The 16,718-nt window shown below is 41.3% G+C and overlaps 1 protein-coding gene across 2 annotated transcripts in view; it reads left to right on the forward strand.

Annotated features, from left to right (window-relative positions):
• APMAP (adipocyte plasma membrane associated protein) overlaps positions 1–16,718 on the forward strand; it is a 33,926-nt gene that overhangs the window by 5,758 nt on the left and 11,450 nt on the right. The window contains exons 2-4 of one of the 2 annotated variants that reach the window (XM_019633430.1): positions 5,517–5,682; positions 5,951–6,066; positions 15,332–15,424. In XM_019633430.1, coding sequence (XP_019488975.1) covers positions 5,970–6,066; positions 15,332–15,424 — 190 coding nt within the window. In that variant the 5' untranslated portion in view covers positions 5,517–5,682; positions 5,951–5,969. The remainder of the gene's footprint in view (positions 1–5,516; positions 5,683–5,950; positions 6,067–15,331; positions 15,425–16,718) is intronic. The other variant, XM_019633431.1, reaches the window with a different exon arrangement.

Below are 16,718 nucleotides of genomic sequence, written 5' to 3' on the forward strand. Positions count from 1 at the left end.
AAAACTGTATAAACCAAAAACAAAAATCAGAAAAATCCCAAATAAGAGAAGCTTAAATAGTGGTAGACACAATTAACCTGAAGTCATATGAAGTGGCAAAAGCACACACAAAGGAGAACTGACCTGGGTGATGAACACACAATGCAATATATAGATGATGTATTATAGACATGTACATTAGAAACCTATATAATTTTACTAACCAATGTCACACCAATAAATTTAATTAATAAAGTGTAAATTACCTTGTTTTACTTATTTTATAAGTAACTGATTTTTAAAAAAACTTGGAAGTGGTGTTCTCTTTTTCCTGTTACCTTTTTATTTTCAAATTTTTATTTGTTGACATTTAGGTACTTGTCTTTTGTATTATAAAGGAATTTTAGCATTTATGTTTAACATATGGTACAAGAAAATTTTTTTTTTTTGGCTGAGCCATTCTGCCACCTGTTGGCAGCTCAGCGGTAGCTCAGCTCGGGCTGGACTCGAACCACTGTTGCTCAGAGCTGAAACTCTTGAGCGAGCTCTTAACCAACTGACGCACTCGGCTGGCCAATACAAGAAATTTTATGTAACAAATAATGACAAAACACAAGAACAGATACAAGGTACAAGAAATTTTTATGTACCAGTAACAAATTTACGATATTTATGCATCATAGAAATCCAAGAGCTCTTCCTCATTGCAGGGTCGTCGTAAGTTCAACAAAACCAGTTATCGTATTCCAGGGTATTGCACATGGATATCGTTATTGATTTCTAGAGTTACATTTTTAACTCGTAAGCATAAATAAAAGAATTAACATTTAAATAGATATGGAATTAGTACTGAAGCAGGATTTTTTTTTTTTTAAAGATTTTATTGGGGAATTGGGGGATGGGAACAGACAAGTTGCTGTCCTTTTGTTCTTCAGTCTAGCTGTGGAGGACGTTGCTTCACTGGCCCAAGTTGGCACCATCATTGCGCTCTTCCCTGGCGAGATCAGTCGCCGGCTTCTGGACGGCCGCTCACGCAGGCTGCTGGCCACTCACGCTGGCTGCTGGCTACATACGGTAACCCATGGCAACCCACAGCAGCAGGGGCTGCAGCCCACGCCGTCGTGGTCACCGGCGACTCACGGCAGCCCAGCTCCAGGTTGAGCTGTTGTTCAGCATCTTAGCTGTGGAGGGCAGTGTCACTGGCCCTCATATGTGGGATCCGAACCGGGGCCCTCTGGCGTCCCAAGCCAGCTCTTAACCATCGCGCCACTCGGCCGGGCCTGAAGCAGGATTTTTTGATGTGTGATTGTATGTGTGTACTGGGATCATGGTCTCGTGGAACCAAAGAATGGAGACATGGACCGGAGAGGTAAAGTTGCAGAAAAGGACAGTTCATTAGAAGAAAAAATACATTTCAAAGAAGCAGAAGCGGGCCCAAGCAGTAGAGAATGGCTCAAGGGCCATTGTTAGAAAAGAAAGTACACTCCAAAGAGTTTGGAGCGGGCTGAGTAGAGGAAGCTCAAAAAGCCCTAAGTTACCTTTTATCAGTGGGGATCTATAAATAATACAGTCCATTATAACTTGAAAAAATAATATATACCTAGGAGTATATATACCTGGTGGGGGGGGGGCGGTTCCATGAAATGTATTCACATTTTTAATTAGAGTAATATTAGAGCCATGTTCTTATTGGTGTGATTTATGACATCAATGTCAAGGTGGTGTAAGAGGCTTGCACCATCTGGTTCAGTAAGTGCCTGTTTTCCCTTGCATCTGCCCAGAGGGGTGAGTTGCCTGAAGTTTATTTTAAGCAAGTTAGTCCACATCTCATTATAGACTGAATATAATATATACAGCTATATAATGTGTTTGTAAGTAAAACTTAAGATTTTATATCGTAGGGCCAGTCGAGTGGCAGGTTGGCTAAGAGTTGGCTTAGGACGCCAGCTCTGAGCAGCAGGGCCCTGGTTCAGATCCCACATGAGGGCCAGTGATGCTGCCCTCTACAACTAAGATGGTGAACAACAGCTCGACCTGGAGCTGGGCTACCATGAGTCGCAGGCAACAGCGTAGGCTGCAGTGGGCTGCCATAAGCTACCATGAGTGGCCAGCAGTCAGCGTGAGTGGCTGCCAGCTGGCGTGAGCTGCCAAGAGCCGCCGTGAGTGGGTGTCTAGTGGCTGGCGACCGATCTGCCTCATATGGGAAGAGCACTATGATAATACCAACATGGGCCAGTGAAGCAACGTCCTCCACAACTAGACTGAAGAACAAAAGGACAGCAACTTGTCTGTTCCCCTTCCCCATTCCCTGATGCTGTTCCCCTACCCCAATTCCCCAATAAAATCTTTAAAAGAAAACAACAAAAAGATTTAATACTGGATTCAGTTCACTAAAAATGTATTCAGCACCTAGTATGCTTGAGGCAGGTATCCAGTTGGATACAGAGGAAACAGTTCTGATCTTATTGACATATGTATAGAAGAGTCAACTTTTAGTTGCTGGATTTAGAAATAGTAAAAGTACAAGGTGTTGTTTAAACATGCTTGCATAAAGTTGAGAATGGGTGAAAGCCTGGGCACTCTTGACTCGTAAGCGTGTTTGCTCTGTAATTCCTGATGTGTCAGTGTACCTTTGCACATATCTTTCTCTCGGGGGGTTCTAGGACTCATTGAGGGAAGGGGCCTCTCTCTTGCTAACCTCTGTCAACATGTGCAAGGATGTGGCTCAGCCCACCCCAAATAGAAACTGACCTGGGCTTTTCTATCAAGTTGGCAAGGCGAGAGAGTGAACTGTGTCCACAGCTGGAGATCAGAACCTGGGCTGGGGAGCTAGCCTTGGGAAAGGGGAGGAAATTGGAGAGAGCAGGTGAAGGTGGAGTTTCTGAGTTGGAGTGGGAGGGATGGAGCTTAAGTGACTGATGACCTGTGATCTCAATAAAGATGAATTTATGTGTGGAAAGCGTGGTGAAGAAATTCAGAGGCAAGATGGGTCTGTACTAGTGACCAGAAACTGAAAGGAAACAGCCCAGTAAGGATTTGAAGTTGGGCAGGTGAATTCTGCCTGGGGAATAGATGAGTCTGATGAGGAAGGAAGGGAGGAGAAACCCAGGGAAACCATTGTGGCTGACTGGATCGCTTCCACAGGCTCAGATTTATGGAATGACTTGCTCAAAAATTGGAAGCATGGGCCCCAAAATGCAGAACAAAAGCAGAAGACTGGCCGAGAATTTAAGAACAGAAATAAACTGAGGTTTGGGGAAAATGCTAATGATAACAGCAAAAAAGGCTTCTTTAAAACTGTTCAGAGCAAAAAGAGCAAGGAAGGGGGGACCCACTGGGGCTAGTGATGCAGTGTTGATGAGGACAGGAAAGCAGAGCCACCACCTCTTGCTCTGCCTTGGTCATCTCCCAGCTGAGGGAGCGCTCCATGATCCATTTGATCAGGCCAGCTGGCAGGGCAGGAGGTGAGCAATGGCAGTTCCTTGGGTAGTCTACCTTCAGGTGCTAAATGACCTCCGTGTGAGCTTAGATCTGCTTAGACATTTCTGAGAAATCAGAAAACAGACAGACCAGATCGGGAGGGGTGGAACCCTTCCAGAGCAGATTGTTGTGCAGTTGATTTCAGTTCTAGGGAGCAAAGCCACCTGGAAGGCTTCAGGGCTTTGCCAAAAACCTGCTGTGCAAAGCCACCTTCTTTTCCTTTTTGGAAGATTGGAAGACTGTTATAGACACAATATGTGTGACACCTGATTTCTGGAGGATGTTGACCAGTGTCTTTCAGGATACATTTGACACACAGAGTTAGCAGGAGTTAGCAGGAATTATTATGAATTAACAGGAGTTAATAAGAGTTAACAGAAGGTCACTGGCTTTAACCAGAGTACATGTAGTCTGGCTGACTGTGCTGACTTGGGCTTCCTGGGGCAACTCCTTGGTGCTTCTGCTGCCCAGCTGCAGGAGGGGGAGCCCTTTCTTGCCTGTCCTTTGTATTTTTTCAGATAACTTTTCTTGTCTCCCTATTGAGATAATACTCAGGCTCCATGTGTGCAGGAACAATGTGCAATATACTGATTAGTTTGATTCTACAAATATTTCCTGAGGAATTCCTGTGTGTAGGGAATTAGGCAAGGTCCTAGAACCAGGCGAGAGGGGCTGGCTGAGTGTCAGGTATACTGTCCTCTATCCCTGGCTTTATGTGCTTGTCTATGTTGTTCAATCTTCACATGTACCTTGGGAGGTGTGACCTTACCAAGGTCAGAATTTGAACCCATGTGTGTCCAACTCCTTAGCCCAGGCTTTTTTCATCAAAACATGCAGGTGGCAGTCCTGCTTTCCCTTTGCAAATAAAACTCCTAGTAAACCAAGAGTGTTTTTTTGTTTTGTTTTGTTTTTTTGTTTTTGTTTATTTTCCCAAGCAGGTTGAAAGCCATAATTTGGGGGCAGGGCAGAGAGTGAAAGAGGGGCAATTTAATTTTGGGGGAGTTGTGCTGTGTCCTGCATAGGTGCCCACTCAGGTGGTGGCAGAGAGCTTTTCCACCATTCCACATCCTCAACCATGCCCGCCTCCTTGGTTCTCCCACTCTGACCGGCTGGCTAGGAAACTGCCTTGCGGAAGGGCAGGGGAGGCAGGGAATTGGGAAATACTCCCCCTCCCCCTGTCCTCCTGCAGTGTTCTTTGGGAACTTCCTGATTGCCAGGTACTTGGGATACAACAGTGAAAAACCCAGAACAAATCCCTGATCTCTCATGTGCTCTAGTGAGGATAGACACAATCAACATAACAGAACTGAGAAGCTGACAAGGGCTGTGAACCAAATTGTGGAGGCATGGTGGGGGCGGGGGGGAAGGCTGGGTTTTGGGGGGAGGTACTGAATATTAAATTGGGTGGTCAGAGCAGGCCTCACTGAGAAGGTGAGGGTGGAGGGACTAGCCAGTGCAAAGGACTTAAGATGGGAGATGCCCGGTGCAGTCAGGAATCAGCAGGGAGGGGCTGGTGTGGAGGATCAGAGTGAACTACTGCTAGAGGAGGTAAGGGAGGTGACAGGCTAGATGGTGGAGGGCTAAGGGCCACTGCAAGGACTTAGGCTCTCACAGAGATGGGGCCGTCACAGAGCTTTGAGCAGAGCAGACAAATGCTGTGATCTAACTACAGGATTCACAGGGGATTCTGGGTTGAGAATAGACTGTAGGGGACAAGGGAGGAAGCAGGGGAGAGAAGGTGGTGACCTGGACCAGGATGGTAGCAGAGGACATGGGACAAAGAGGTTCAGCGATGTCTTTTTTTTGGAGGTGGCATCAGCATTGTTTGCTGTTGGACTGGGAGAAACAGCATCTTTGCAGATGGGTGGGAAGGACTCGGAGAGGGAAGTGTTCCTGGAGAGCAGTCTGTGTGAGGGGAGGGGTCCGGGCCCAGTGGAGGCTGACTTTAGAGAGAAGCCAGGTGGGTCCTGAGAGTGCGCCAGTGCTGGACGATGGCGTGGTGGCACCCGTTCCAGGCTGGCCTCCTCTCTTTTTTTTCTGTCTTCTCCATGAAGCAGGAAGCAAGGCCGTCAGCTGTGAAATGTCAACACGGCTCCCCTCCATCTCCGTTGGACTTTAATGGGAGGGCAACCACTGGGAGTGTAAATGCCAGGGTGTGTGAATCAGAGGGTGTGAGGAGCTCTAACCTGCTGTGAGGCATTGGACCGGTGACAAGAAGCTCAGGTGGGTGGAGGCCCTGGGGTGCTCTCAGGTGGCAGGTGATTGCCAAAGTTCTTGCATTAGCCGTATTTATATCTTCAGTTTTATTTGGTGCTATGACCTTTTCTGAGATCCCAGGACAGTTTTTTCTTAACCTTTGTGTTTCTGGCAAATAAGGATATGATTGGAATGAACATTTATCAAACAGAATTATGCATGTCATAGGTCCTCAGTAAACACTTTTTTCATGTATTTTCTGTAGATAAATTCCTATAATTGTATTATTTTACAGCCTCAAAGAACCCCCTCTCATGCTTGGTGTTCTGCAACCAAATACAAAGTTACGACAGGCGGAGAGGCTATTTGAAAATCAACTTGTTGGGCCAGAATCAATAGCAAATATTGGGGGTAAGTAAACCTTTGGAATTGCGGAGTCTACTGGGGTTCCATTGAGGCTTCTGTTGCTTGAAAGAGGGATTCTATAGGAGCAGCCACAATGGCTCCTGGGTAGGGGAGCCCTCGACTTCCTTAGCTGAGGATGTGGGACGTGTGTGTGCTTGTTGAGCAGACATCCGGCAGGAGCATCTCAGCTCTCCAGGTTGTGGGCCATTTCAGTACTGGGTGATTTCGAGTTCATGTATGTGGAATAGTTTATTCTGCTGAAACTGTTGGACCCATTAAAATGAAAGGCAAAAGGAAAAATGCAGACCATGATGTTTAGTTCATTTATCAAAGTTAGGTAGGTATTACTTGACAAGACATTGTTTCTTAGTTTCATTTGTATAGATTTCATTTTTGAAAAGAATATGAACAATTCTCAATATTTCCACTTTTTTTTTTTTTAAGCTCACTTTGGTGAGTATATTTAAGATTAGCTATCTTCTTCAGACTTGCCCAAACCTAAGAAATAGAATTGGGTCTAGTCCTAATACTTAGTCTCTAGCCACTTGAAACAGGGCATTTTCTGTTAGAATGAGAATTAGAATTAGGCTTAGGAATCAAAAGATAAAGTTAATGAAAACATTGCTGAACTTAAAATGGTGTGAGAATTTCTGAGCAGCTTAACTGGCACTCTGCTCCTCATTCCATAGTACAGTATGTTTTCTGTGAAGTGGTTGTGGACACTTGCGTCCGGGGTGCCCCTCTGTTTTGTTTTGAACGCAGGTCAGGGCCACTCCTCTGGTGATATTGACCAGCTTGTCTTTCCGAGTGCTGCTGTTTGATGTGGGACCTAAAGACTGGTGCCTTTCTGCAATTGTTTGTTTGGCTGGCAAAGTCAAAATTGCTTCAAGAGAGATTAGTATTTCATGATAGAATTCCATGTTTCTTCTAAAAAGACACTGATGTTTGTTAATAATAAAATTTACACATTTTGTGTTTTTTGGGTGGAAAATCAAATATTGATATTTAAAACGGGAACTTTGAGGAGTTAAAGTGATTTTCTTTTTTCCCAAAGAGGATGCTTTTCTTATCTTTTCCCTTTCCAGTTGGGCTAATGTCTCGTTGTACACTGTCACCAGCTAAAGGAACTAATTATCTTTTGGTGACACTTCTGGTTAGGTACAGTGGGACCTATCCTAGTTAGCGCCCTGCAGGTGCTGCCTTGTCTGGAAGTTGTTCTAGGGGGTGGCTGGCATGTTGCAAACAGTGGAGGGAGGCACCAGCCCCAGGAGTAATCACCAATTAACGTGCTTTAATTTTTAAAAAACAGACTTTATTTTTTAGAGCAGTTTTAGGTGCACAGCAAAATTGAGGGGGAGGTACAGAGATTTCCCATATATCCCCTACCCCCACATACGCATAGCCTTTCCCATTATCAGCATTCCATAATAGATGGTACATTTGTTACAATTGAAACATCATCATCACCTAAAGTCCATAGTTTATGTTGTGGTTCCCTGTTGGTGTTGTATATTCTGTGGGTTTGGACAAATGTATAGTGACATGTATCCATTATTTTGATATCATACAGAGCAATTTCACTGCCCTAAAAATCCTCTGTGCTCTGTCAATTTATTCCTCCCTCCCCTTAACTTCTGACAACCAGTGATGTTTTTACTGCTTCCATAGTTTTGCCTTTTCCAGAATTTCATGTAGTTGGAATCATACAACTTGTAGCCCTTTCAGATTGGCTTCTTTCACTTAGTAATATGCATTTAAGTTTCCTCCATGTCTTTTCATGCCGTCATAGCTCTTTCCTTTTTATTCCTGAATAATCCATTTTCTGGATGTACTACAGTTTATCTGTTCACTAATTGAAGGACATCTTGGTTGCTTCCAAGTTTTGGCAATTATTAATAAATATCCACATGTAGGTTTTTGTATGTACATGTTTTCAACTCATTTGGGTAAATACCAAGGAGCACAATTGCTGGATATTAAGGTAGGAGTATTTTTCCTTTTGTAAGAAACCTTCAAACTGTCTTCCAATATGGGTGTACAATTTTGCATTCCCACCAGCAATGGATGAAATTTGCTGTTGCTCTACATTCTCACCAGCATTTGGTGTTGTCAGTGTTCCACATTTTGGCCATTCTATAATACTAGGTTTGTGCAAAAGTAATTGCGGTTTTGGACCGTGAATTTCAAATCATTATAACTATGTTCAATCACATCTTTATTAATCAAAATAGGAACCATTTCAATCAACACATTTTTGCCAATGAGAAATAAGTTTGTTTATTCCTGTAGCGTAAAAATCCGTGCTTCAGGATTCAATGAACTTTTGGAAAGCATTTCCTGCATCCTGCTGGTTGTGGAAGCGTTTTCTCTGCAAAAAGTTGTTGAGATGCTTGAAGAAGTGGTAGTCGGTTGGTGAGAGGTCAGGTGAATATGGTGGATGAGGCAAAACTTTGTAGCCCAATTCGTTCAACTTTTGAAGTGTGTTGTGTGACGTGCGGTCGGGTGTTTTCGTGGAGAAGAATTGGGCCCTTTTTGTTGACCAATGCTGATTGCAGGTGTTGCAATTTTCGGTGCATCCCATCAATTTGCTGAACATACTTCTCAGATGTAATGGTTTTACTGGGATTCAGAAAGCTGTAGTGGATCAGACCAGCAGCAGACCACCAAACAGTGACTATGACCTTTTTTTGGTGCAAGTTTGGCTTTGGGAAGTGCTTTGGAGCGTCTTCTCGGTCCAACCACTGAGTTGGTCATTGCTGGTTGTCATATACAATCCACTTTTCGTCGCATGTCACAATTTGATCAAGAAATGGTTCATTGTTGTTGCATGGAATAAGAGAAGACTACACTTCAAAAAGATGATTTTTTTTTATTTTCGGTCAGTTCATGAGGCACTCACTTATTGAGATTTTTCACCTTTCCAATTTGCTTCAAATGCCAAATGACTAGAATGGTTGATGTTGAATTCTTCGGCAACTTCTTATGTAGAGGATCAGCTTCGATGATTGCTCTCAGTTGGTTGTTTTCAACTTCTGATGGCTGGCCACTACACTCCTCATCTTCAAGGCTCTCGTCTCCTTTGCAAAACTTCTTGAAAAACCACTGCACTGAACGTTTGTTAGCAGTTCCTGGGCCAAATGTGTTGTTGATATTGCGAGTTGTCTCTGCTGTGTTACGACCCATTTTGAACTTGAATAAGAAAATCACTCGAATTTGCTTTTTGTCTAACATCATTTCCATAGTCTAAAATACGTATAAAATAAACAGCAAGTAATAAATCATTAGCAAAAAAACATAAAGCAAGAAATGTACATTAAATGATGTATAACATAACATTTATTTAAGAATATCAAAGGCAAATTTCAACAATGCAAAAACTGCAATTACGTTTGTACCAACCTAATAATAGATGTGTAGTGGTATCTCATTTTTTTAATTTGCATTTCCCTAATGACATACGATGTTGAGCATCTTTTCATATGCCTGTTTGCCACCTGTATTTCTTCTTTTGGTGAGGTGTCTGTTTAAGTCTTCTGGCGATTTTTAAAATTGGGTTGCTCATTTTCTTATTGTTAAATTTTAAGAGTTCTTTGCTTATTAATGAATAACAGTCTTTTTATTTTATTATTTTTTATTTTTTTAGCTGAGCCATCCTGCCACCTATTGGCAGCTCAGCGGCTGCTCATCTCAGGCAGGGACTCGAACCGCTGTTGCTCAGAGCTCAAACTCTTGAGTGAGCTCTTAACCAACTGAGCCACTTGGCCGGCCCAATAACAGTCTTTTATCAGATGTGTTTTCTGCAGATATTTTCTCCTAGCCTGTGGCTTGTCTTCTTATTCTCTTGACAGTGTCTTTTTGTTTTGTTTTGTTTTGTTTTGTTTTGGCTGCGCCATCCTGCCGCCTGTTGGCGGCTCAGTGGGGAATCAAACCACTGTGCTGAGAGTTCACACCCTTAAGCAAGCTCTTAACCAACTGAGCCACTTGGCCAGCCCTTCTTGACAGTGTCTTTATAGAGCAGAAGTTTTTTATTTTAATGAAGACCAGTTTATTGATTATTTCTTTCATGGCTTGTGCCTTTATGATTGTCACTAAAACATCATCACTATACCCAAGGTCAACTAGTTATCTTCTATGTTATTTTCTAGGAGTTCTTTAGTTTTGCATTTTACATTTAAGTCTGATTCATTTTGAGTTAATTTTTGTGAAGGATGTAAGGTCTGTGTCTAGATTTATTTTGTTTTGCATGTGGATGTCCAATTTTTCCAGCATCATTTGCAGAAAAGACTATTTTTATTTTTGCTCTATTGTATTACCTTTGCTCCTTTGTCAAAGATCAGTTGACTATATTTATGTGGGTCTGTTTCTTGACTCTATTCTATGCCACTGACCTATTTGTGTATTCTTTTGCCATTACCACAGTGTCGTGATTACTGTAGCTTTATAGTAAGTCTTGAAGTCAGTAGTGACATTCCTCTGACTTTGCTGTTCTTCTTCAGTATTGGTTGGCTATTCTGGATCTTTTGCTTTTCCATGTAAACGTTAGAATCAGTTTGTAGATATCTATAAAATAACTTGCTGGGATTTTGATTGCTTTGAATCTATAAGTAGAACTGACATCTTGACAGTATTGAATCTTCGTACCCATAAACATGGGATATTTCTACATTTATTTAGTTGTTTGATCTTTCATCAGAGTTTTTTAGTTTTTCTTATATAGATCTTGTACATATTATACTTAGACCTCAATATTTCATTCTTTTGGATGCTAATGTAAATAATATTCTGTTTTTAATTTCAAATTTGTTCATTGCTGGTATATAGGAAAACGATTAACTTTTGTATATTATCTTTATATCTTGTAACCTTGCTATAATCGCTTATTAGTTCCAGGAGGTTTGTGTGTGTGTGTGTGTGTGTGTGTGTGTGTGTGTGTGTGTGTGTGTGTGTTGTTGATTCTTTTGGATTTTATCCTTAGACAATCATGTCATCTGTGAACAAAGACAATTTTATTTCTTCTTTCCCAATCAGTATTAGCTTTTATGTCTTTTTCTTGTCTTACGGCATTAGCTAAGATTTCTAGTAAAATACTGTAAAAGAGTAGTGAGAGGGGACATCCTTGCCTTGTTCCTGATTTCAGTGGGAAACCTTCTAGTTTGTCACCATGAAATATGATGTTAGCTGTAGGGTTTTTAAAATAGATGTTGTTTATCAAGTTGAGGAAGTTCCCCTATATTCCCAATTTGTTGAAAGTTTTATCATGAATGGCTGTTGGATTTTGTCACATGCTTTTTCTGCATCTGTTGATATGACCATGTGATTTCCTTTAGCCTGTTGATAGTATGGATTACTTCATTGAGTTTTCAAATGGTGAACTAGCCTTGCATACCTGGGATAAATCCCACTTGGTTGGGTGTATAATTCTTTTTATACATTGTTGGATTCAATTTGCTAATATTTTGTTGAGGACTCTTGTATTTTTGTTCATGAGAGATATTGGTCCAAATTTTTTCTTATAATAACTTTGTCTGGTTTTGGTATTAGGGCACTGCTGGCTTCATAGAATGAGTTAGGAAGTATTCCCTCTGCTTCTGTCTTTTGGAAGAGATTGTAGAGAATTGATATCATCTCTTTCTCAAATGTTTGGTAGTATGTACCAGTGAACCCATCTTAGCCTGGTGTTTTATGTTTGGGAAGGTTTTAATTATTGATTCATTTCTTCAATAGATATGGCCTATTCAAATTGTCTATTTCATCTTGTGTGCGTTTTGGCAAATTGTGTCTTTCAAGGAGTTAGTCCATTTAGTCTAGATTAGCGGTTCTCAACCTGTGGGGCGCGATCCCTTTGGGGATCGAACGACCCTTTCACAGGGGTCGCCTAAGACCATCGGAAAACAAAAAGATATTTACATTACAATTCATAACAAAATTACCGTTATAGAGTAGCAACAAAAATAATTTTATGGTTGGGGATCACCACAACATGAGGAACTGTATTAAGGGGTCATGGCATTAGGAAGGTTGAGAACCGCTGGTCTAGATGATCAAATTTGTGGGCATAGAGTTTTTCATGATATTCCTTTATAATGTCCATGGGGTCTGTAATGATGTTCCCTCTTTCATTTCTGAGATTGGTAATTTGCATCTGCTCTTTTTCTTAGTCTGGCTAGACCAGGAGTTGGCAAATTTTTGAGATGGAAGAGCCACCAGGGGTCAGCAAGCCTCTGAAGTAAAATTGAAAATGAAAATAAAACTACCATAGTTTCATTTATAAAATTTTTAAAGGATATTATTCACATAATGGTGATTATGTAAAAATATATGGCTTTCGAATAATTTTTAAATTGTTGTGAGGGACAGGATTGGCTTTTCCAGGGGTCGGCAAACTTTTGAGATGGAATGTACTCGATAGAGAGCCGCATATGGCTCATGAGCCGCAGTTTGCCAACCCCTGGGCCAGATGACTTATCAATATTATTAGTCTTTTCAAAGAACTAACTTTTAGTTTTGTTGATTTTTCTCTATTGTTTCCTGTTTTCTGTTTCATTGATATGTGCTCTAATTTTTATTATTCCTTTCTTTTGCTTACCTTGCATTTAATTGCTCTTCTTTTTCTAGTTTTCTAAGATGGAAGCTTGGATGGTTGGTGATAGATCTCTCTTTTAATATATGCATTTGACACTGAAAATTTTTCTTGGAGCATTTCTTTTGCTGCGTTCCACAAATTTTAATAGTTGTTTTTTATTTTCATTTAGTTCAAAATGTTTTTTAATTTCTCTTGAGATTTCTTCTTTCACCCATGTGTTATTGAGAAATGTGTGTTTTTCAATCTCTAAGTATTTGGGGATATTTCCAGCTATCTTTCTGTTGTTGATTTCTAGTTTAATTCCATTGTGGTATGAGAGCAATTGTATAATTTCTATTCTTTTAAATTTGGTAAGGTGTGTTTCATTGCCCAGAATGTGTTCTTTCTTGGTGAATGTTCCATGTGAGCTTAAGAAGAATGTATATATTCTAGTGTGTTTGGATAATGTAGTTGATAGATGTCAATTATATCCAGTTCATCCACGGTGCTGTTGAGTTCCACTATGTCCTTACTGATTTTCTGTCTGTAGGACCTGTCCATTTCTGATAGAGGGATGTTGAAGTTTCCAACTCTGATAGTGGATTAATCTATTTCTCCTTGCAGTCCTATCAGTTTTATCTCATATATTTTGATGATTTGTTATTAGGCACATACATATTAATGATGTCTTCTTGGAGAACTGACCCTTTTTCATTATCAATTGTCCTTTTTGTCCTTAACAACTTTGCTCTGAAGTTGGCTCTGTCTGAAATTAATACAGCTATTCTACCTCTTTGGTGTAGTGTTAGCATGATATATGAGTATCTTTCTCCATTCCTTTATTTTTAATTTATATGTCTATATATTTAAAGTGGGTTTCTTTTTTTAAAAAAGATTTTTATTAAAACATATAACTAACATACAACATTATATCAGTTTCAGGTGTACACCATATTTGTTCAACATTTATATACCTAAAGAAGGGATCGCCATGATAAGTCCAGCAACCATCTGACACCATACTATGCTATTATAATATATTGACTATATTTCCCATGTGGTACATTACATCCCCATGATTTGTTTGTTTTATACCTGGAAATTTGAACCTCTTATTCCCCTTCACCTTTCCCCCTCTTTTTAATTTTTCAATTACAGTTAATGTTCAGTATTATTTTATATTAATTTCAGGTGTACAACATAGTGGTTAGACATTTGTATAATTTAAGAAATGATCCCCTGATTAGTCTAGTACTCACCTGGCCCTGTACATAGCTATTACCATATTATTGACTATACATATTCCCTATGTTTTACTTTACATTCCCATAACTATTTTGTAACTACCAATTTATACTTAATCCCTTCATCTTTTCACCCTGTCCCCCAAAGTCTCTGTCTTTTAATTGGTCTATTGAGATCATTGATGTCTAAAGTAATAATTGATTCAGTTGGATTAATATCTACCGTATTTGTTACTTTTTTTTTTTTTAAGATTTTTATTAGGGAATTGGGGAGGGGAGCAGTGTTGGGGAATTGGGGAAGGGCAACATTGTGTTTTTCCAGGACTCATCAGCTCCAAGTCAAGTTGTTACCCTTCAATCTTAGTTGTGGAGGGCACAAGCTCAGATCCAAGTCCAGTTGCCACTTTCAACCTAGTTGCGGGGGGATGGGGGAGGAGTGGTGCAGTCCAGTATCCCATGTGGGAGTTAAACTGGCAATCCTGTGGCACACTGAGCCATCCGGCTGCCCGTCGGCAGCTCGCAGGCTGTTCAGCTCAAGGTGCCATGTTCAGTCTTAGTTGTGGCGGGGGGAGGATTTGGTGGGGAATGGTGGGGCTATGGGTGTTGAACTGGCAACCATGCTCCTAAGAGCACACGCTCTCACCGGCTAAGCAGCAGCTCAGTTCGGGTGCAGCTCAGTGGCTCATGTGGGAATCAAACCGGTGACTGTTGCTCAGAGCTCGTGCTCTTAACCAACTGAGCCACTCAGCTAGCCCTGTTACTGTTTTATATTCATTGCCTTTGTTTTTTGTTCCTAATTATTTCTTCCACTCTCTTTCTGCCTTTTGTAGTTTTATATGATTCCATTTTCTCTCCTTTCTTAGCATATCAGTTTCATTTTTTTTAAAGCTTTTTTAGCGGTTGCCCTAGAGCTTGTAATATACATTTAAAGAGTATGTAATGTTTCATGAATTTGCATGTTATCCTTGTGTGTGGGCCATGCTAATCTCTGTATTTTTCCACTTTTAGTATATGTGCTGCTGAAGTGAGCACTTAATGTGCTTTAATTTTATCCTGAGGGACTTCCTAGCAGTTCTTCCTCTTTAGTTGTATATGGTCAGCCTTAGTAGCAGACACAGATGTGATGCAGACATGAACATGTGCACCTGAGTGCCAGCCCAAGAGCCTATGCTGTTAGAGTAGAAAATCCCCATAGTTTTATCACTGACTGGTGTCTGCTGCACCCTTGCTTCAGTGTCAGATTCAGGCTCCACAGGCTGATGCCTCAGGCCCCATGATTTTATTACTGCACATTTTAAGGACTTTTTGATCCCAAATATCACTTCTTCATCTTCAGAACTGCCATGTCCTTTCTGGAGATGAAAAACACCAATAAGCCACCTCTGTTTTAGAAGGTGGTACGATTACAGTTCTTAGGCTAACCCAGTAACACTCTTATTTCTTTTTCTTTTTCTATTTTAAACAGATGTGATGTTTACTGGTACAGCAGATGGCCGGATCATAAAATTTGAAAGTGGTGAAGTAGAGACCATCGCCCGGTTTGGGTCAGGCCCATGCAGTAAGTCAGAGACAATCCCCCTGATGTATGTCTCTTCCATTCATTCGGACAGGTGCTGAATGGCCTTGTGTAAATCAGGTTCACCCTCAGAGAAAAAGACCCCTGACCACCTGGCAGATGGCCTGACTTTGGTGTTAGTACATGCCCTTCATTTGCCAGTGGTTCCTGGACCTCACAGTGCCTTGTTGTTACCTTGCGTTGCAGTTATTATCCATCTAGGCAGTGATCGTGGCACCTGCTTGTCACTTCTTGGGCTCACTCCTCACTGTTCTGCAGAGGCCCATGTTCACTTTTGAGGTAACTTGGAGAAGATTAGTAGGTGTTGTCTGAGTGCTGCTATTAGCAAAGCAGTTGGCTTTGTCATTACTTGGATGATTAAGTGTGATTCCTGCATTAGCTTCTCAGGAATTTCAGCAGTGTCATTCAAAGTGAAAATACCCTGATGTCACTCCAATTTTAGAAAACTAGAGTAGAAGACTCTCACTGTTTAAACACTGGCAGTCCAGACTTCTTATTTGTTATTATATTTTAATATCTAGAATATTTTTGTAAAAATGATGCATTTTCATTGTGAAATGTGAACACAAAGGTACAAAGAAAAAAGTAAAAAATCACCCCAGGGTTATCTCAGAATAACTTTTTTTTTTTTAAGATTTTACTGGGGAGTTGAGGGAGGGGAACAGCGTTGGGGAATCAGGGAAGGGGAACAGACAAGTTGCTGTCCTTTTGTTCCTCAGTCTAGTTGTGGAGGATGTCGCTTCACTGGCCCATGTTGGCATTATCATTGCGCTCTTCCCCGGTGAGGCAGTCGCTCGCCGGCCATTGGATGGCTGCTCACAGCAGCTCCAAGAGCTCACGTCCGCTGCTGGCCAGCCCTACTACAGTCTACATGGTCACCAGTGACGCACGGCAGCCCAGCTCCAGGTCGAGCTGTTGTTCACCATCTTAGCTGTAGAGGCTGCAGCGTCACTGGCCCTCATGTGGGATCCGACTGGGGTCCCTGCTGCTCAGAGCTGGCATCCCAAGCCAACTCCTAACCAACACGTCACTCGGCCAGCCCTCAGAATAACTTTTTAATGAATAAACTTTCAGATATCCCTTGGTTCATGGATACTCACAGTCAACCACACATGGTTATGTGTGATGAAATCATATTCTATACCTGGTTCTTTAACCTGTCTCTTTCCACTCCATATTTTGGCTGTAAATGCCCTATAGTAAGCACCCTGCAGCCAGCACCCCTGCTCTAAGTACCCCTGCAGTGAACATTCTGTAGTAAACACCCTGTAGTAAA

This window comes from Hipposideros armiger, unplaced genomic scaffold (assembly GCF_001890085.2).
Source record: "Hipposideros armiger isolate ML-2016 unplaced genomic scaffold, ASM189008v1 scaffold_1311, whole genome shotgun sequence".
NCBI lineage: Eukaryota > Metazoa > Chordata > Mammalia > Chiroptera > Hipposideridae > Hipposideros > Hipposideros armiger.